The sequence below is a fragment of the Oncorhynchus mykiss genome, chromosome 17, assembly GCF_013265735.2.
Source record: "Oncorhynchus mykiss isolate Arlee chromosome 17, USDA_OmykA_1.1, whole genome shotgun sequence".
NCBI classification, from domain to species: Eukaryota; Metazoa; Chordata; class Actinopteri; order Salmoniformes; family Salmonidae; genus Oncorhynchus; species Oncorhynchus mykiss.
The window spans coordinates 66,389,278-66,409,955 of NC_048581.1; the positions used below are offsets into that span (position 1 = coordinate 66,389,278).

The following is a 20,678-nucleotide window of genomic DNA, read 5'->3' on the forward strand; positions in this document are numbered from 1 at the left end:
TCTCTGTGTGTTTGCTGCGGGGTCGATCCACCTCAAAAAGCACAACAAAGAGGATTTCAACACCCACCATCTCATATTTTTCTGAAATTGTTTCTGTTGTTCAAAACAGATAAGATTAGCATTCTTGCAACATTAGTTTATTTAAATATAATTGAATCTCTGAGAAATTAAGCTAATTGATTGCAGGATTCATATAATATTGAATAAATATAGTGCCTAAGACCCGGTTTGGACCCCAAAAAAATCTAATAATGAGTTAGACATGAGGAATCCAAAGAAATAGTCAAAAGCCACCCACGGACCCCAACCCCCCCCCCCCCCCACCCTATGGCAATTCCACCCCAACAATTTGTATTTAGTTTCACTTCTCTATGTTTGAGAAGTAGTATGGATAGCAGGAACAGCACCATCTAGTTGTCAAACCTGGTAATATAGGATCTAGGATGGGACATAAACTCAACCACTTCAATTACTAATTTCTCTGAACTGGGGCAAAAACCATCACCAAATCCACTGAGAATACAATACATAGGATGAAGAAACAATACTCTGAGCCGCATTTCCATACTACTTGTCAAACATAAAGAACTGATACTACTGTATATACTTGTTGGGTGGGATTGGCGTAGGGTGTGGGGGGTCCGTGGATGGCTTTTGACCGCTTCTTCGGATTCCTCATGTCTTACTCATTGTTAGGAAAAAGTTTGGCCCAAATCGGATGTTGGGTACTATAATTATTTAATAGTATATGACTCCTATACATTTGGGTGCAATCAAGTAGCTTAATTTCTCAGAGATCAAATTAAATTTCAACCAACTAATGCTTCCGGAATGCTTATCTTATCTGTTTCTAACTACAAGAACATTTTCAGAACAATCTGAAATGGTGGGTGTACTGATTTGCTGAAATCGACATGGAACGACCCTGTGCCTACCTCCTTATCTCCACTTGAGACATCCGTATTACCTAAACCTACTCCTCCTCTCTACTTCTCTCTGTCTCCCCTCAGCTTTGTGTGTGAGAGTTTTACATTCATTTTGTCTTTGTTCCACTGAGTCTAGCTGGAAACGATAAAGCACAGCTACAAACAGAGTGTTGATAGAGTCAATGGTACATCCAGAATAAGACTAACAGAGGTATGTGTATGTGTGTGTTGTATTCTCTGTGCTATGCAGTTGTGTTCAGACAGGTTAAGATTCAGTCTGGGTCCTCAAACAACATCTGTCTGCCCAGGGACTGCCAGGGATCAGCCAGTGTGGCGTCACACAAAGCCATGAGCACAGAATAGCTCATTTAATCCCTACCTGAGTTGCTAACAAAAATGATCCTTATCTTCATTCTGTAATGCAAAATGCAATTTAGCCAACTTAGAGCGTACAATATGTATTCCCCTCCCACCTCAATTTGTGCTGTATTTATTTGTTTTTGATAAGCACTCTAAACACTTACTCCCAGCATAATCTGCTAAATCTAAAATACTGCAACACACAATACAATGTACAACACTCAAGGAATGTAGATAAAACTGACTTTTGTTATGTCAGATGATAGTGTAGCCCAGGGATTTTCAAATCTTACCCTATGAGGTCCGGAGCCTGCTGGGTTTCTGTTTTACCTGATAATTAATTACACCCACCTGGTGTTCCAGGACTAATTCCGTCTCTGATTAGAGGGGAACAATTAAAAAATGCACTGGAACTGACTTTGAGGTTCAGAGTTCAGTTTGAAGGCCACTGTAGCCTACTGTACAGTAAAGATGTGGCAGGTAGCCTTGTGGTTAGAGTGTTGGACTAGTAACCCAAAGGTTGCAAGCTCGAATCCCTGAGCTGACGAGGCAGTTAACCCACTGTTCCTAGGCCGTAAATTGAAAAGAAGAATTTGTTCTTAACTGACTTGTCTAGTTAAATAAAAAATCAATCACACAATTTTTACCAATGTATACCAACTATTAATTACACAAAACATCTGTAAATGTATAATTCTTAGTGAAGCCTGCAAAACACATATAGCCGCATAAATAATTTTAGGTATGCATATACATTATTCATGTAAAGTGAAACAAAATCTTCATCAGTAGTCGAATGTGCAGGTGTTGTGTGTGCAGGCGGCTAAATGGAAAGCTATTTCTTTAAGAGTTGAGTGAAAGGCGGAGCCAGAGTATATTCTTGTAGCGTGGTGGAGCTTAAAAGAACATCACTCACAACAATAGTATTATTGAGTAGTCTCTCAGAACATAAAGAATAGTTACTGTACCAAATGCGTTGTCCTTTATTTCTCCTCAGTACAATAGCAGACTGAAGCTTGTAAATTGGGCTATACTAAACGTCTACGGCAAAACACGGGAAGTAGAACTGTCGCCAGAAGAGGATTCTTAACGTTTCTACGTAACAGCTGAGGAAAACTGCGAGGTTGTAAGGTGAGCTCTAAAAACATCTTGGTTTGCAGTGACATGTGTATTTATTTATTTGTGTGTGTGTGTGTGTGTGTGTGTGTGTGTGTGTGTGTATACGTGTTGATGACGGCAGCAGTGATTGATGCAATCTCTTATCTCAGCCGGTACATTGTATCATACATTGTATCCCTCCGTTATAATATCTTTATTAAACTGCTATGCCATTTCATACTAAACAATACACTACTATACAATATGTTAATCTATTCAAGGTTGGAACAACTTGTTCTCCCTGTACAGCTAAAATTAGGTCTGCGCTTTTAATTCCAGTATGTGACAGCGATTTGGTTCTTTTATAGAGAGCAAATCAGTCACATACTGGAATTAAGTGTAGAACCCATGTCATGTAAATGTAAATACAATACCGATATATAACTGTATTGATTTGAGGTGAAAAGTTGATAGTTGCATATCGGTATATTATTTGACGATATATATCGCAATATTATTTTGTAACGATATTACTGTTATATTTTCGCTAGTCAGCTGTACCTGCACCAAAACTGCAGTATTTTTTTCTTTAGCTTGCTCTCCATCTTTTAAAATCTTGAGCCAATATGTTTTCAGCACTTTTATTTCCGTGACGGATCAAAACTCGTTTTCTCATGGCTCTCTTGTCCATGTGCAGCAGACATATAGTGAGCAATATGTTTGGAACATCGAATCGCAATAAAATCACAGTATGGAGTAGCATTCATACAGAATCGCGAAACCAATAGAATCACTATACCTATCATATCGGCAGCTAAGTATCACGATAATATTGTATCGTGAGGTCCCTGGCAATCCCCAGGCTTACTGACGATGTCAAGAATCAAGAAGTGATGGATCCTTATTTCATCAGTTACTTGAAATTGGGAAAAACGTATATTATGGAGTGAGCCACATACTTGTAAACTCGAACAATCAAGCCTGTAAAGCAAGGGGGTGTGTGCACTGTTTGCCTGCAGCACAGGTAGAGCGGGTATGGTTGCTCGGGAAACCGCTGCATGGATGTCGTAAGTGGGGTGTGAACCTCTTCTTTCTATGTTTTTCTGTGCCTAATGTCGCTGTGTATAGTAAGGTTATGTCCTGAAATGTCACCATATAGGGCTGTGGCCGAAAGTAGTGCACTGTAGGGAAAATGTGTGATTTATCAGATGTGCACAACGTTCTCATGTTAGTGTGTAGCATACATGGTGTGTAAAACCATACCTCTTGGCCTGGAGTGACTGTGCTGTGCTCGAATAGGCCTGTGTATTACTCTTTTGATAGTACGCTATGGATGTCAAATAGAGATGGTCATCATCACAAGTGTGTTTACCACACCGCTTGTCTTCCCACAACAAAAAATCCTCTGCTCTTTGAAATAATTTGCCTGCAATGTTCCCATTCATTATTTCTCTATGACTACCACATTTGTTTAATCATGGTGTTGCCTCTAAATACACTAGTAAACTGTGATCAAACGCACATCCTTAAGTGGAGAGCAGGGCCGAAAAAGGTTGGTATAAAATAAATGGACGACTGTGCTCCACCACGTACCTTTATTCACAAACAAACAACGTTGAAGTGATCTGACGAAGGTTCTTGCAGGACCCAAACTTTTTATTTTTGTTGTGAATACATGGTGAAGCTTATGAATGTGTGGGCTCTATTTATTTTATGCCTCTAAATAAACTAAATGTAAACTATGGTTAACCAGTGCCAGGATGAACTGTTTTTGCACCTGTTGCCAGAGGAAGTGCGAGCCTCTCAGGGGTCATTATCAAGGATCAAGTTGCGTACTATCCCCTCCGAACTGAATCCTGGGCAAGGGATGGGAGAGATGCCATGTTGGGCAATTTGGCCTGAGCTGATGTCCTGGGCTGTTTCAGAGCTTTGTTTCCGAATGACCAGCTGTCTGGGCAGCACATCAATCTGTCCTTTCTCTAGAACTGCTGAGTTCTTAAAAGATCATGGATGTGTTCTTACTACTTGATGATTGGATGGTTGATGATAGATAGATATTGTTCTGGCCATGAATTTATTATACATGCAAAACACAACACACATTGACTGAACTATTCCTCCATATGATCAGCTGTAAATGGCATAGACTTCTGTGAAGTTATGGTCTCCATCAGTTGAGCAGAGATGTCCCTTAGTCACCCAGATTAGGTCTAGCCACTCTACCCAAAGGAAGTCAGTGGCTGTTGTGTGATGCACTCATTCCCATCTCTTTCTGGTCGCAGGTTCCTAATTAAAGGTCATGTCCCCAGAATAAGTTTATGGTCTGTATGTAGGGCAGCCCAGCCCCCAAAGTGACTCCTTTTATCAACACTCTATGCAGGTTTTATTGTCTTCTCAGGAATTCAGCATTTTCTGTGTTGATCTTGTCAACCCCCATTGTCACACCTCTGAGAAGCAGAGGTTCTGTTGTGATTACATCATGTAGGTTTGATATCTGATTGGAGGATAACTTTACAGTAATACTATTGGTCAACAGCTCAGATTTTGAATCCAAACAACTCAGATGCTTATAAAAGGGTATTCGATTAATTGTTCTTCCTCTTATGTTCATGACTTGCTGTGGTGAGATACTTGCACTCTTTATCTCTCCCTCTCATGATCTATGGGCCATGGCATACGCCATGGTTTCTTTGTCTCGCTCTCTCTGACCACGCTCTCTCTAACTATGCTTAGAATAAGGGATAAACGCCAATGTTCTGTACATTTCCTTGGAAATAATGTACAATGCAGCGGAGTTCATTTTTCCAAGGCAATGTACAGAACGGTGGTGTTTATCCCACTTATACCACAGTTGCCAAAGAAAGCACTCATTTACCAGTAGGAATACCTTTTTCGTTGATATTATACTTTCTCATCTTTTGGTTGCTAGAGATGCAACCCAGTCGTTGGTTCGACTAGTTTGATATTGATGGATGCGACCCAGTTCTTTGTTCTGTTGACATGGCAATGTTCTTATTCCTTGCTTGCTGTTAGCTAACCAACTAGTTACGGCTATACAGTCACAACCTCAGCAGCCAGAATAACTGCACAGTTTATTCCGTTGCGTTTGTTTAAGCTGTTCAGCCCGCTTATCCCACTGTTGCCAAAGAAAACAATACTATAATCACATTTACCGGTAGAAATAAAACATATTTTAATTTATATAAGCAAATTCATACTTTATCATGTTTTGGTTGCCAGTCGTTCGTTCTTTATGTTCCATTGACATGTTCGCTGACAAACAGTCATGAACTCTGCAGCCAGAAGCTAGCTAAATAGTTTGTTGCTAGCAAACCTACCAATATAATAAGCAAACAAAAAAATCTTAAGTTGCTGAAAACAGCTGGTCAAACTAGGAACGTGGGAGTATTTTACAGCATAGTGCCACTTGTGTCATGACTGCAACAGTAGGGACCAGAGAAATTCATGTTCACCAAGTTAGGTCATTAGATGCTCCAAAAATGTCTCTGCACTAATAAATGCTAGCTAGCTGCATTTCTTTCCTCGTTAGACCTGCGTTTCAAATGTATTCAATTTCAGTTTGTGTGGTTGTTCGATAAGCTTTCTGTAACTTTGTAGCAAGTACAGACTGCATGTGTAGGTGTTTATTGCGTCATGATTGCAAGGTGTCACAACATTTTTTCCAACTGTGCCGTTAACTGGTTTTAATGTCCATTCTAGAATGCCCTTCTAACAATCAGAAACGAGTATTCAACAATGCTGTGGTATAATGCGTTGTAACGCTTGTTAGTGCTTTATAACTTAAGCTTTATGGCTTTTATGTGAATAAATTCATTTTACTAAATAAATAACTTGTATTTAGAATTCCATTCTCAGACATTTCTTCATTGCCTATTACTGTAACTCTTGCATATTGCTAATTATCTTAATGGAGTCAGATAAACATTTTAATAGGTGAATTGCTTAATCTTATTCAAATCACATGTGAGGTATATACAATGTATAATATCATACTTATCAAATATTACTGCCCACTACACAGACCTAAAACATCATTGTGTCGTGAAGGAATGACAGTTACTGGCCATTTCTCGTCTGACCTGGGATGAATGTTCTCCTGAAGACTGAATACATTGGAACATTTAGCTAATAATGTGCTGGTGTTATTTGTTTACACTTTGTTCTGCATATATGACTTGATTTCCTCCCTCTGAACCTTGCTTGCATTGTTTAGTCAGCCCTGACACACATTTGACATGACTCGAACATCCAGGTCATCTGACATGGGGAGTGCTTGCAACACCAGGCATATCTCTGGTTACAGGAACAGTCTAATTTAAAAGAGATCTCTTGCAGTCAGAGCTACCTGTCTGCTGGGACTCAATTAACACTCTGCTGTTGTAAAAAGACACTGTCATTGGTTTGGTTAAAAAATCAGCCATGATGTTGGGGGGGCCCCCAGATAGCAAAATGTGTACAATAGCAGAACATTTGCTTTAAAATGTAAAATCAGCCTCATGGAATAGTGTGAACAATAACATGAGATGATATAAAACAGCACATGTTTTGCTTTTAAACTGGATTTCCTTTTTTCTGATACTTGGAGAGAGCTTTTAACTAGAGATGTTGTGATATTGACTGTAAAATACAACCGCAGAGGATTGTGTCTCATGTTGGTGGAAATGTGTCAATGAACATAATAAAGAGGATATCTAATTGTGCTTTTATTACCGGCTCCTGCCTTGGGCCCCCTTCACTTTCACTCATGTTCCTGCCTCTTGTCTGTGTTACAGGTCCAGCAGTAGCAGCCAGCTGGGCGAGCCGAGTGTTTCCTGGCTTTGATGCGACCCGATTGTGCCTGGAGCATGTGCACAGCGGGCCTGACTGCCCAGGAGATCTGTTTACCTGCAGACAGCCCCTTCCTGCGGACCAGTCACTGTCTCAGCATGGCTGAAGCCAAGCCCTCATGGAGCCACCGCCATGAGCTGGACAAGTAAGTCCCAACGTGAGTCCTCGGTTACAAGAAGAACATGTTTTATTAGTTCATAGATGCCTTAAAGAAGTCAATAGAACTCAACCAAAACATTGGAATTGCCATGGAAAAGGGCTGTTGGGAAAGATCCCAAATCTACATTTAGGCTATTGTTTGTAACTTAGTATTTCACACTACGTTGAAGTAAACATCAGAGTATAATACTTGTTTGAATGTTAACCCCAACACATGTTCATGTCATCTTCACCAATCAACTGCATTACCCTTAGAAACAATTTTGACTACCACCACCGATTTCTGTATGCTAACCAGCTTTACAAACGGGAGTTACCCTTTAGCAGTCACTTCTTCTAAACCTGAAAAGGGACAACTTCTAAATGTTATGCAGCGAAACAGGCAAATATATCAAAATTGAACTTAAGTAACATTGTGGGCCTATTACAATACGAATCCACTTTGTTAGGTCAGATTTGTAAAATGTGCACCAATCTGGTCAATAAAGCGGTCTGTGTTCCCTTAACCACATCTATATTTTACTAAGTGTATTCCTGCAGGGATGGTTGGAATTGCTATAACTACATGTACAGTATCTGGGACAATTACTCAACTATGTGCATCATACCTTTTTACAGCTTGTACTTCAGTATGGATCCAGCACCAACAGAATACAACTTTCGATTTCAGCAGCAGGTGCCACCATCGCTCAATTCTGAGAGTAAGTACTGGACCCAGCCACTGTAGATTCTATTTCTATGTTACCAACCACCACTTACACCCACAATCCTTCCTTTCGCCCTCTGCCTTATACACAGCCTTACAAGGAAGGATTTAATACCATGTCTCTGAGCCAACTGGTTGATGTTTACTGGGAGGTTCTTGTTTCTATAAGAATAGAGAGTCAGAATGCTGGCTTCCCAGGATCTGCTTGAACTATATCCTAGGGAATGTTTAACCAACCAACCAATCAATCATACTGTATATTATGTACATAATACTTATGCTAGTTGTTATTACTCTTTTCTTCTACTTTGTATTACTACTTGTTCCTTTATTACTTTTGTATTTGGCATTTGATTCTTGACTGATGTTATTGTACTGCATTGTTGAGGAGCGTTAGCAAGTAAGTATTTCACTGTACCGTGTGCATGTGACCAATAAACTTTGATTTGAACAAAATTATGAGAGGAGAGGTGCTTTCAAGTAATTAAGGTGTGTGTCTCTCTGACCTCCACACTTCCAGGAACCTTTTAACCTAGGGACCCTGCTAGGAGCCTGGCTCAAGTGAATTAGTGGTGCACTATGGTTGTAACTTTCTCTGGTAGTTACAAAATACCAATATTTTGATTGAATTGCTTTTCTAACCACCTTCTCCCTGCAGGACAGAAACATAGCCCTGGTGCACAGTGGTTACCCCCAAAGAAATCCCGTCCCACTCATCTGTCCCTGTCATCCAGCACTGAGCCCTCCACCCCTAGCCCTGCTGAGGATGACCAGGTGGTCCCTTCCTTCCAGAGGTTGTCTGTGTACGAACACTGCAGTCCCCCCCACACACCTAGCCGGGGGGCCAAACCCCTGCCTCCTCTCCCTGGGCGGGCAGACCTTTCCCCTGACCAGGCCATGGACAATGAGGTGGAGTTCTTCACCAGTTCAGATGACCGACGCTGCTTGGTGCCTGAGCAGTGTCACCCCAAACCCTCTGCCTTTCGCTATGGAGCCCCCAGCCGCAGGAGCTTCAGGGGCTGTGGGCAGATTAACTATGCCTACTTTGAGGGACCTGCGGGGCAGCAAAGACAACAGGAACAGAAGGAGCAGCAGCGGGTACAGGAACAACAGCGGGTACAGGAACAACAGCGGGTACAGGAACAACAGCGGCAACAGCACGAGCAGCAGGAACAGCAACAGAGGTTGGAGCAGGAGGTGCGGGAGCAAGCAGAGCAGCAGCCAGTGTGTCCCAGACAGCAGGACCGAGCCCAGAGGAAGCTGCGGCGCTCTCACTCTGGCCCTGCTGGCTCCTTCAACAAGCCCACGTCGCTGCGCCTGCCCTGTCATCACCGCCACACTCAGGGCATGGACAAACCAATGGTGCCCCCCCGCGTGCCCATCCCCCCACGGCCCATCAAGACTGCAGACTACCGCCGCTGGTCAGCCGAGGTGTCCTCTGGGGCCTACAGTGATGAGGACAAGCCCCCGAAGGTGCCCCCTAGGGACCCTTTGTTGTCTCAAGGCAGCTCCCGTACCCCCAGCCCCAAGAGCCTCCCCTCGTACCTTAACGGTGTTATGCCCCCAACACAGAGCTTTGCCCCAGACCCTAAGTACGTGAGCTGGGGTTTACAGAGGCAGAACAGTGAGGGGTCTCCCTGCATCCTGCCTGTCATGGAGAACGGCAGGAAGGCCAGCACCACACACTACTTCCTGCTCCCACAGAGGCCGGCCAACCTGGACAAACCTTACCCGGAGAAGATACTCCAGTATGTGGACTGCCCGGCAGGTCGCAATAGGGGGGCTTCAGACCCAGAATGGGATTGTCAGACCAAGAGGAAAGTACAGGTGGATATAGTTTGACCCGGAGGAGACAAATTAGGGAAGAACTCCAGTGGACACACGCAATCAACCACTGGGGACACAGTGCCTCAGGACGCTGAGGCCTTCAAACACTTACTGCTGCTTTAACACTGACGACTTCGGTAGTTTTTACCTTGCTATTCTAAAAACATATGGGTATTTGACGTACCATTTACAGTTACTGGGACTTTAGGAACTGCAACTACAACAAAGATGCATGAGCTAAATGATTTCTCTAACTATTGAGTGTGTGGGTAATATGTAACAATTTTTAGTTTGTTTTATATGATTTAATATTTTAGTACATTGAGTATATGGAAATGTTTTTCTGATAGTGGTGCAGTTAGCGTATAAGCTGCCTCAAGTTCTCAGTGGTGTGTGTGTGTGTGTGTCACATGTATAGGATGTTTTGTGAGTTGTATGTTGTGTTTTTGATATTGCTTTTGTGTCTCAGAACTTGGGGACAAAGGGTCAGTAAAGCAATCATAATCTCCTATTGCATATATGAAGTCTAAAGAAGAGGCCAATGTATTGAAACACTTTATGAAGGATTCTCCACCCACATCCCCATTCTAACTCCTATTATGTATAAGCATGAATATAGGAATGCACATATGTTTCCTGCCTTGTTGATATTTCAGTCTTACTCAGGCCACTATGTTTATGAATGGAAGTGTATTTCTGTGTTTCCCTCACTGGATGTACACTCTGTACCCGTGGGAGAGTGGAATAATGGTATGCCTGTCTCCAGTGGAATGTCTAGTGCAGTTTGTACTTTGTGTTAGGCGTGTGTGTGTGCGTGGTGCAACTGTGTTCGTGTTTTCCCTGCTGATTTTGTGACTTTTCTACCATATCGTAGAAAACTAGGTTAACAATATTTGTTACTGTTCTCTTCCTGTTTTCAACACTGCTGCCAAATACACGGTCGTAAAGAGAATCCTCCCTAACCCTTGTGCTACTTTCAGTGTCCAGGTCATTTTGTGTTGCACAAAAAAAATGTGCCTGTTGAACATATGTGAATGTATGATTTTCTTACTGTTTGGGCAGCTCAGTAGCTGGTCAAGCTGGGAGTCATTGTCTGTCACTAATTGTCTTCAATACTACCTCCCCAATGACAATACAAATCAATATATACCCAAAAACCTTGTGGAACGTAATCCTAAAATAATTTGAATTGAAACCTCTAAATTAAAACTGAAACATTGCCAAATATTTCTCAAACGCCCTCAGTGAAAATATGATTAAAATCCAAACCACTACTTCACTTAACATAGTCCATTTACCATATTTCAGAATTACAAACCGAATGACCGGACCTTTCATTTGACATTATTTCGACTACACCAAGTGATCGTGGATCCCAGAGACGTTGGGCTCACCTGATAACACAGACATATTATGCTTGACTGTGTGGGGCTTACCTACCTGAAACGGACTTTCCTGTTCTGCTAATGCATTCCTGCCTGACATGATTGCAGTGGGTGTGGTCCAGAGACTTTGGCTGCTGGCGGCCAGGAAATGATATGGATTTTATTGTAATAGATTATTCAAGAATCATAATGATGACATAGTGAATTTAGCAAGTGCATCGAAGTAACCCTGGATGGTGGTTGAATTGGATAGCAGATTAGCTCTACAGTCAAATGGTCACTTAAGTACATTTTCCCTCAAAGGGAAAACAAAGCTAGTAGAGGCCGTGTCGTTTTCTATTTAATGTATAATACATTGTTTACATTGTACACTGATAGGTTATTTAATCTTAACCTATTCCCATGTCTTATCGGAAACAATGAAATCAAATGAAGACTAGTTCATCGAGAATAATTGACATTATCTGCTGTGGTGAAACAAATGCACTGGCAGTAAAGAACATGATACTGTGTTTATTTAACATAAATATACTAGTCATTATGAATATTTGATCAATGTATCAGTCTTTTAAAGGGAAAAATAAAATGACTTATTTATGAATCGGCCTTTGTTCTGTACTCTGTTTGTTGAATGGTGTGAGATGAACTCTGATTCAGCTGTTTGGCCTGTTTTATCACCCCCACCCACACCCTCATGCAGTGCCTCATTACAGCTGGCTGCAGTCCAAACACACAGCAGAGCGACTTATTCAGACAGACAGGTATACATTACCTTCCCCTTCCTGGTTGTAAGTATGACTCTCCCCCCGGCTACCTGTTGAGCAACTCAGAGGCCAGGTAACCTGGTTCCTCAGGTCTTCAGTGCTTCATGTTGCCTTGTTTCACTGAGTCCATAGCTTGAATGATGATTGGAAAAGTTATCTTCTTATTTGAAAAGATGTGTCAGTGCAGTTACTCATTTTTATAGCACAGGACAGCTATGCACACAGAGCAGGACTGAAATCATTAGCCAAATCCAGTCTAGGGTGCGGTCACCTGCTCAACATTATTCTTATACAGTACATTGGTTATTGTCTCTGGAAAGGGTAGCTCATAACTTACCATTCCTTTTTTGCTGTAAGCATATAGTATGATGGTCTATTGACCGTGATGGTGCTGTGTCCTCTGAGAGGAACAAAAGGCAGCAGTGTGATCTAGGCCACCTGCCAGCTCTTTCACCTGGCTCTCGCTCAGGTGAGCTGCTAGGCAACAGCATGGACGGTGGCCATGGCAACAGATGGTGACAAGGGCTATCTATTTTAAATGGTGGTCCCAAATGGGGACAGTAAAGCGCAAGTACGCAAAATCAAGATGAAACAAAGAGCAATAATGAATCTGGCATGTGAATTCATGCAAGAAAAACTTACATTAACCACAAGAAACATCCCACTAACAGAAACACGACAGGAACATGCACACAGGGGATGCACATTTCAGTGTTCATTGTCTTAACCATGTTCTACCTCAAGGCTGACAAAGTGTGAGATTTACCCAATGGAACAATCTCCCACTTTTTATGGCTGCTCTTATTAAAATAATAAATAAATATATATATATATATATATATAACCTTTGTGCTTTCGCCTGCAGATGTCTGTGACAAATATTGCAGTGTGGTTGCGATGTCTGAATGTCCTCTAATACGTCTGCAGCAAGATTATAAATGTCTGGTTATAGTCTGTGGTAGAGACAACATTATGGCTGTTTTCTATCGATGTGGGGGAGAGGGAGGGGTCAAATGAAACAGAATTGATTTAAAAAGGGTCCATCGAATGTTGTAGTGTTTTAGATACAAAACTGTCATGTTTGAATCAGACTTTCCTCTATGTCTATACAAAACTGTCATGTGTGAATCAGACTTTCCTCTATGTCTATACAAAACTGTCATGTGTGAATCAGACTTTCCTCTATGTCTATACAAAACTGTCATGTGTGAATCAGACTTTCCTCTATGTCTATACAAAACTGTCATGTTTGAATCAGACTTTCCTCTATGTCTATACAAAACTGTCATGTTTGAATCAGACTTTCCTCTATGTCTATACAAAACTGTCATGTTTGAATCAGACTTTCCTCTATGTCTATACAAAACTGTCATGTTTGAATCAGACTTTCCTTTATGTCTATACAAAACTGTCATGTTTGAATCAGACTTTCATCTATGTCTATACAAAACTGTCATGTTTGAATCAGACTTTCCTCTATGTCTATACAAAACTGTCATGTTTGAATCAGACTTTCCTCTATGTCTATACAAAACTGTCATGTTTGAATCAGACTTTCCTCTATGTCTATACAAAACTGTCATATTTGAATCAGACTTTCATCTATGTCTATACAAAACTGTCATATTTGAATCAGACTTTCATCTATGTCTATACAAAACTGTCATGTGTGAATCAGACTTTCCTTTATGTCTATACAAAACTGTCATGTTTGAATCAGACTTTCCTTTATGTCTATACAAAACTGTCATGTGTGAATCAGACTTTCCTCTATGTCTATATAAAACTGTCATGTGTGAATCAGACTTTCATCTATGTCTATACAAAACTGTCATGTGTGAATCAGACTTTCCTCTATGTCTATATAAAACTGTCATGTTTGAATCAGACTTTCATCTATGTCTATACAAAACTGAAACAACATGATCAAAGGAATAAACCGGATTCAAAAGATAAAAAGGCAGAGTGAAATACCAGCTTGAATAATGGATACAGTATAAGAGCCCAGAGAATATATCACATTGGCAGTACTGGCACAAATGGCACAAAATGCTACCTGTCCTTCTACTTCCAATACTCTGTAGGCTATCAGCAGTAATGCCCAGAGTGAATTAAAGAGAAAGGGGAATACCTGTCAGTTGTACAACTGAATGCATCTCTGAATCAGAGAGGTGCAGGTGGCTGCTATAATTAACATCCACTTCAACAGCACCCAGGGAACAGTGGGTTAACTGCCTTGCCCAGAACAACATATTTTTACCTTGTCAGCTCAGGGATTCAATCCAGCAACCTTTCAGTTATTGGCCCAACGCTCTAACCACCAGGCTACAAGCAACAGCTCTTCAAACATTGGCAATAACGCTAAATGTCATGCAACTGAACATTGCATGATGTGAACTGAACCTATTGCATGACATTATTGCCAACACATTCAAAGAGAAAACAGTTTCTATTTGTGTTCTTTGTTAAACTGTTATTTTATTATTGATGCTCTTCCCTAACTTTCTGAACGCACATGCAGTTGTCCTTGGAAAAAAGGATGTGTGCTCCCCCTAGCGCACATAGGTTGTAGTTGCCACATGATATTAGATAAATATGAAAATATTCCATTCCATTTAAAGATGTGAAGAATGGAAGAAAAGGACGCAGATGATTCGTCTCACCGTTTATTTAAATATTTGTCAAATTAAAATATATATGTGAACCCAAAGCCCAGAAGTGACATATTACACTTAGTCAACAGATGTAACGTACACATCTAATACTCATACAGGGTCGTCTTTAATGCCAGAAAATTGTTCATCTAGATCTCATTCTATATATCAAGTCCTCAAAGGACAGTAGTGTGTACCCTTATGCTTCCGAATACCAGTAAAATAGCTGCAGTACAAAATTAATTTGATTCACAATGATTATGCATATTATAAAGAATAATTATTTGTGGTTAAACGTTTTAGGCAGCTTGAATACTTTATTCTGTTTTATTTTGAAGAAAATCTATTTTTGTTGGCCATTGGGTCTTCACCTGAGAAAACATTTTGGATAATCATATCACTTAAAATGTCAACATTAGTATTCATTAAAATAGAGAATCATAAACAGCTGGTGCTCTAGACTGTGAAAGTAATTACATGTAAATACTTGTTATTATAGCATATAGAGAGGTGTGATGTTTTAGTGTAGATACTATATTTTATATTTACTGCCACTCATTACTGGATGTAATTTTTCATTCATAGCGAAGATTGTAAGATATGACAAATATGAAAGACATGAAACAACAGAAATTACAGTATAATGCCTGTAAATGTACATGTTATGTTGTGTCAACATTGTCAAGATGCAGGCTGAATACTCCTGGGCAGCCTTCGTCAACTAAACCAGTATTTGTGTAGACTGGTGAACTGCCATGGTATGGACCGAGGTCTAAAATCAAAATGAAAACAAATGAGTGTTGGGAATATATTATAGAAAGTATAACATTCTGGTTGTCAGTCATTGGGACTGTGCAGAGATGAGCATACCTCTTTGTGTGAAGTCAAAAAAGTCCTCTTTGAGAAACATCAGTCTTCTGGCAGGTGGCTTGTCAATGTCCCTGAGTTATAAAAACAACATTTTTTAAACCATAAAATGATATTTCTCACACAGATTGCATCTAATTTACTTCAAATCAAGCAATAATTTGCATGGCATACAAGAATATGCCTGTATTATGTTATGATACCCACCATCGTCCCCCACGGTTCCTTCGCAGGACCACGATAACCACGATGAGAACAAGTATGAGGAGGATGCCTGCCCCCAGCGCACCAAAGAGTGCAGCATAGAAACCTCTTCCCCTGCGGAAGCGCTCACACTGGGGTCCATCATACTGCTCCAGGGAAGACTCATAGCACCTTTGTCAAACAGTGAGGGGGTTATGATGCACACTGCTTCAGCATTTATGTTTCAACATTTAATTTGGTTACATTTAATTAACTGAAATTACTTTGTAACATTGTGTAACACAACTTAACATGTACCAAAATCCCAGCACTACTTACGGTACATGCAGTGCCTTGGGAAAGTATTTAGACCCCTTGACTTTTTCCAATTGTATGTTACAGCCTTATTCTAAAATGGATACAAACAAAGAGTCCTCAGCAATCCACATACAATACCCAGTAATGACAAAGCGAAAACAGCCTTTGCTATGAGTCTCGAAATTGAGCTTAGGTGCATCCTGTTTCCATTGATCATCCTTGAGACGTTTCTACAACTTGATTGGAGTCCACCTGTGGTAAATTCAATTGATTGGACATCATTTGGAAAGGCACACACCTGTCTATATAAGGTCCCACAGTTGACAGTGCACGTCAGAGCCAAAACCAAGCCATGAGGTCGAAGCAATTGTCCATAGAACTCCGAGATAGGATTCTGTCGAGGCACAGATCTGGGGAAGGGTACCAAAACATTTCTGCAGCATTGAAGGTCCCCAAGAACACAGTGGCCTCCATCATTCTTAAATATAAGAAGTTTAGAACCACCAAGACTCTTCCTAGATCAATCAGGGGAGAAGGCCTTGACCAAGAACCCGATGGTCACTCTGACAGAGCTCTAGAGTTACTCTGCGGAGATGGGAGAACCTTCTAGAAGGACAACCATCTCTGCAGCACTCCACCAATCAGGCCTTCATGGTAGAGTGGCCAGACAGAAGCCACTCCTCAGTAAAAGGCACATGACAGCCCTCTTGGAGTTTGCCAAAAGTCACCTAAAGACTCTGACCATGAGATTCAAGATTCTCTGGTCTGATGAAACCAAGATTGAACTCCTGGCCTGAATGTCTAGAGCTCTGTCAGAGTGACCAAGAAATGTCTGAAGGAAACCTGTCACTATCGCTACGGTGAAGAATGGTGGTGGCAGCATCATGCTGTGGGGATGTTTTTCAGGGGAAGGGACTGGGAGACTAGTCAGGATCGAGGGAAAGATGAACAGATCAAAGTACAGAGAGATCCTTGATAAAAACCTACTCCAGAGTGCCTAGGACCTCAGACTGGGACGAACGTTCACCTTCCAACAGGACAACGACCCTAAGCACACAGCTAAGACAACGCAGGAGTGGCTTCGGGAAAAGTCTCTGAATGTCCTTTAGTCGCCCAGCCGGAGCCTGGACTTGAAACCGATCAAACATTTCTGGAGAGACCTGAAATTAGCTGTCTAGCATCACTCCCCATCCAACCTGACAGAGCTTGAGAAGATCTGCAGAGAGGAATGCAGGTGTGCCAAGCGTGTAGCGTCAGGCTGTCGTTGTAAATAAGAATTTGTTCTTAACTGACTTAATAAAGAAATAAAAAAAGACCCAAGAAGACTCAAGGCTGTAATTGCTGCCAAAGATGCTTCAATAAAGTACTGAGTAAAGGGTCTGAATACTTATGTAAATGTGGTATTTCCGTTTTTGCAAACATTTAAAAAAAACAGAGTTTTTGCTTTGTTATGAGGTATTGTGTGTAGTTTGATGAGGGGGAAAAAAACAATGTAATCCATTTTAGAATAAGTTTGTAACGTAACAAAATGTGGAGAAAGTAAAGGGGTCTCAATACTTTCTGAATGCACTTTATCAGATTGAATAAATTCTGAAAACAAATAGGGTCTTACAGACAAATAGGTCCACTTTGAACATTATTAAAGCATTCTCCGTGTCTATGACAGTAGTCTGGATACTGTTTACAAGGCCCCACACACTTCCAGCTGCCATCAGAGAGCTCTTCTGTGTAGTTGGCAAAACCCAGACGACAGACCACAAAGGACCTCAAATCTGCAATATCTGATTAGAAAACAATTCCCCATCAAAATTACTCTAATTTCTCTACTAAATTCAATAAAGTTTAATTTGACAATGTTTTCAAACAAAATGAAACTATTTACAATTTACAAATACAAAAAAACGTTATGCCTGATACATGTTTTTAATTGCCACACATTACTTACTCCTTATTTCCATTGGTTGGAAGGTAATGTTGGTAACCTGGATTCGCACATTTTCAAATGCTTGACTGATGATCATCAGGTTATCTGTGTTGTTCAAGATATTCCTAAGTATGGGTTCCAGTTCATTGTTGAGGAAATCAATTTGGGATGCATTGTTGGGATAGGAGTATTCCGCTATGCTCTCTGCAACTATACTTCCAGGTCTAGAAGAATAGACATAAATCACATTTCAAGAGTTCAACAGTTGATTAATATAATAGGAATTTGATTTGCAGTATTTAAGTGTATTTTATTCGTGTTTGTTTAATTAAACTTCTTAGATCTTTGAGATTTGAAAATATAATAACCTACATTAGATTAATGACTTTTACATCTTTAAAATTGTGTGGATCTGCTCTCCTGCAGAGAGCACTAAGCTGAAAAACAGAAAGAAAAAATATACATTTGATATATTTCACTTTGATCCTGTAAAAAATGGTGTATCAAGTAGCCATTTTAGGCCTATGTGTTATTGTAACTACTTCTTTATTCAGTAACAAATGATACCTTATTGCATTAGTATTCAGTTGTTCACATATATTACTGTACCATTACACATTTATGAATAATGCTTTTACAAAATCACACAACATTAAAAAACATATTGCATACCTCCTTAATCAAAGTTTTGATTAATATTTGGGACTTGCTGGAGTTCATATTTTCATACTCAGTCTCAAATTCCCTCATAATCCTCAAAGAGACATTTGCCTTTCTGGTTGGTACTGCCTTATCTGCAAAGAAATGCATGCCTACGTAATTACAAACATACAGAGAATCCCATTTTGTTATTAGTAAATTGAGGGCAGTGAAGAAGGGCTTGATTCAATCCGTATCGCCAAAGTTCAGCGCTATAGGATGATGAAAGACCATGTTCCTATCCGCTTTTTTTTCATGGTAAATGTTTGCCTGACAACTCACACTGAATTTAATTCTGCTGCTCTATCGATCGCTACACATATTCAATCTGAAACTGACATACTAGAAATCGTTGGATTGTCTCTAATAAATCTAACTAGTCAGAGTATCAAAGTTGATAACGTCATCGTGGAAAGTTTTTAATGTCATTGTGGATAAGAAACTTCAGTTGGCTGGAGTGATGTTGATGGGTAGCAAGGCAAAGTAAATGTCAATCAGAAATGACCTTTACATTTCGACACGGATTGAATCGAGCCCTAAGTTTAATGGGTCTACCATTGGTGCAAAAGGTCTCGTCCTTCTATATCAAGTTAAAACCACACATGTATGGGTTCATGATAGCATCAATCATTCATGATGAAACATGAGTGAATTAGTTCATGCAGAGGTGACATTCAGCTTTACTTGTTAAACAACATTGACCAATATATTTTTTACTAGTCATGTCGAGGCTAAGGAATTATAATGAAAAGGAAAACTCACCAAAGGAAACTGTGATGACATTACTTCCATAAATACACAAATCTCCAAAGGTGGAGTCAGAGCAATGGCACTGACATAAGCCAAGAGTGTCATTGAAAGAACAAGGAGCACCATGACACTGACAGTCCTCTTCATTACACTGATGAGTTGTAGATATTGTTGTGAATGTCGTAAGGATAACATTTGAGGTTGAACTGTGAGCTGGTGTTGACTGACTGTCTGCCTGTGTATGCACAATTGTGGTCACTGTCTCGCTTTGCGTTGACGGTCTCCTTTCTGTGGTCGAACCTGGAATCATTGTCATAGGTGTGGTAAATCCAGATGAGGAAGTGGTATCTAAAGTGGAGGTGGAAAATGCTGATTCACTTGTCTTTTTCAAGTGTCTAGTTGTGAATGATGTGGAAAGACCAAATCCAGTGGTTGCCACAGTGGAAGAAATGTCAACAGTGGTTTGTGACATTCCTGAAGTTGACAATTTGTTGGTGGTTGGACTGGTGTCTTCAGTTGTTTGAGACTCCATTGAGGTAGGGATTGATGTGCTTTGGGTTTGATTTACAGTTATGTCTTGTCCTGTAATAACAGGGTAGGATGTTATATGTGTAGTGGAGGGGGTCGGCAATGATTCAGTTGTTGTCGGAGAGTTTGTAATTGTGAATGGTGTCGACACACTACTTTCTGGGGTTGAGACCATATCTGTAATTTCCATTGAAGTTTGCCTTGTACTTGTGGACCCAATGTTTTCACTTGTCATCTCTGTTGAAGATATTTCCAAAGTTGATTGTGACAAACTTGATGTTGACAATCTATTGTTGGTTGGACTCGTATGTCGAGTCCTGTGAGACTCCATTGAGGTGGGTATTGGTGTGTTTTGGGTTTGCGTTGCAGTTCCGTCTTCTGTTGTAATAAGAGGTTGGAAGGTTGTGTCTGTAGTGAAGGAGGACGTCACTGATTCCATTGTCTTTGTGGAATTTGTAGTTGTGAATGGTGTGGAAAGATTTCCTTCTGCAGTTGAGACCACAGCTGTACTATCCATTGAAGGATGGCTTGTGGAACCATGTTCTTTAGTAGACATCTCAATTGAAGACATTTCTGAAGTGGATTGTGACATTCCTGAAGTTGACAATTTGTTGGTGGTTGGACTGGTGTCTTCAGTTGTTTGAGACTCCATTGAGGTCAGGATTGATGTGCTTTGGGTTTT

The 20,678-nt window shown here is 40.4% G+C and overlaps 2 protein-coding genes across 3 annotated transcripts; one reads left to right on the forward strand and one right to left on the reverse strand.

The window, feature by feature from the left end:
- Positions 1–2,118: 2,118 nt before the first annotated feature.
- LOC110494417 (ERBB receptor feedback inhibitor 1) lies at positions 2,119–11,910 on the forward strand. Of its 2 annotated transcripts, none has more exons than XM_021569426.2 (4): positions 2,119–2,417; positions 7,178–7,389; positions 8,010–8,092; positions 8,756–11,910. In XM_021569426.2, the coding sequence occupies exons 3-4, from the start codon at positions 8,023–8,025 to the stop codon at positions 9,937–9,939; spliced, it is 1,254 nt and encodes a 417-aa protein (XP_021425101.2). In that variant the 5' UTR covers positions 2,119–2,417; positions 7,178–7,389; positions 8,010–8,022; the 3' UTR covers positions 9,940–11,910. The 2 variants fall into 2 exon arrangements, with proteins under 2 accessions (XP_021425101.2, XP_021425100.2); XM_021569425.2 differs by having other exon boundaries at positions 2,124–2,417; positions 7,178–7,377.
- Positions 11,911–14,726: 2,816 nt separating this feature from the next.
- On the reverse strand, positions 14,727–20,578 carry LOC110494418 (mucin-3B). Its single transcript, XM_021569428.2, has 8 exons — positions 19,481–20,578; positions 18,692–18,813; positions 18,392–18,456; positions 18,041–18,243; positions 17,708–17,876; positions 15,802–15,969; positions 15,598–15,668; positions 14,727–15,499 (listed from the first exon to the last, which is right to left on the reverse strand). Exons 1-8 carry the CDS (start codon positions 20,565–20,567, stop codon positions 15,390–15,392), a joined length of 1,995 nt encoding a protein of 664 aa, XP_021425103.2. The 5' UTR covers positions 20,568–20,578; the 3' UTR covers positions 14,727–15,389.
- Positions 20,579–20,678: the final 100 nt, after the last annotated feature.

Bases quoted from the DNA above. Each gene is read 5' to 3' on its own strand.
- LOC110494418 (XM_021569428.2), bottom strand. From the start codon at position 20,567: ATGTCTTCAATTGAGATGTCTACTAAAGAACATGGTTCCACAAGCCAT. The intron at 18,814-19,480 runs GTGAGTTTTCCT...ATTTCTTTGCAG, and splicing joins TGTCATCACAGTTTCCTTTG to ATAAGGCAGTACCAACCAGA. The intron at 18,457-18,691 runs GTATGCAATATG...TCTGTTTTTCAG, and splicing joins TCAAAACTTTGATTAAGGAG to CTTAGTGCTCTCTGCAGGAG.
- LOC110494417 (XM_021569425.2), top strand. From the start codon at position 7,226: ATGCGACCCGATTGTGCCTGGAGCATGTGCACAGCGGGCCTGACTGCC. The intron at 7,378-8,009 runs GTAAGTCCCAAC...ACCTTTTTACAG, and splicing joins CACCGCCATGAGCTGGACAA to CTTGTACTTCAGTATGGATC. The intron at 8,093-8,755 runs GTAAGTACTGGA...TTCTCCCTGCAG, and splicing joins ACCATCGCTCAATTCTGAGA to GACAGAAACATAGCCCTGGT.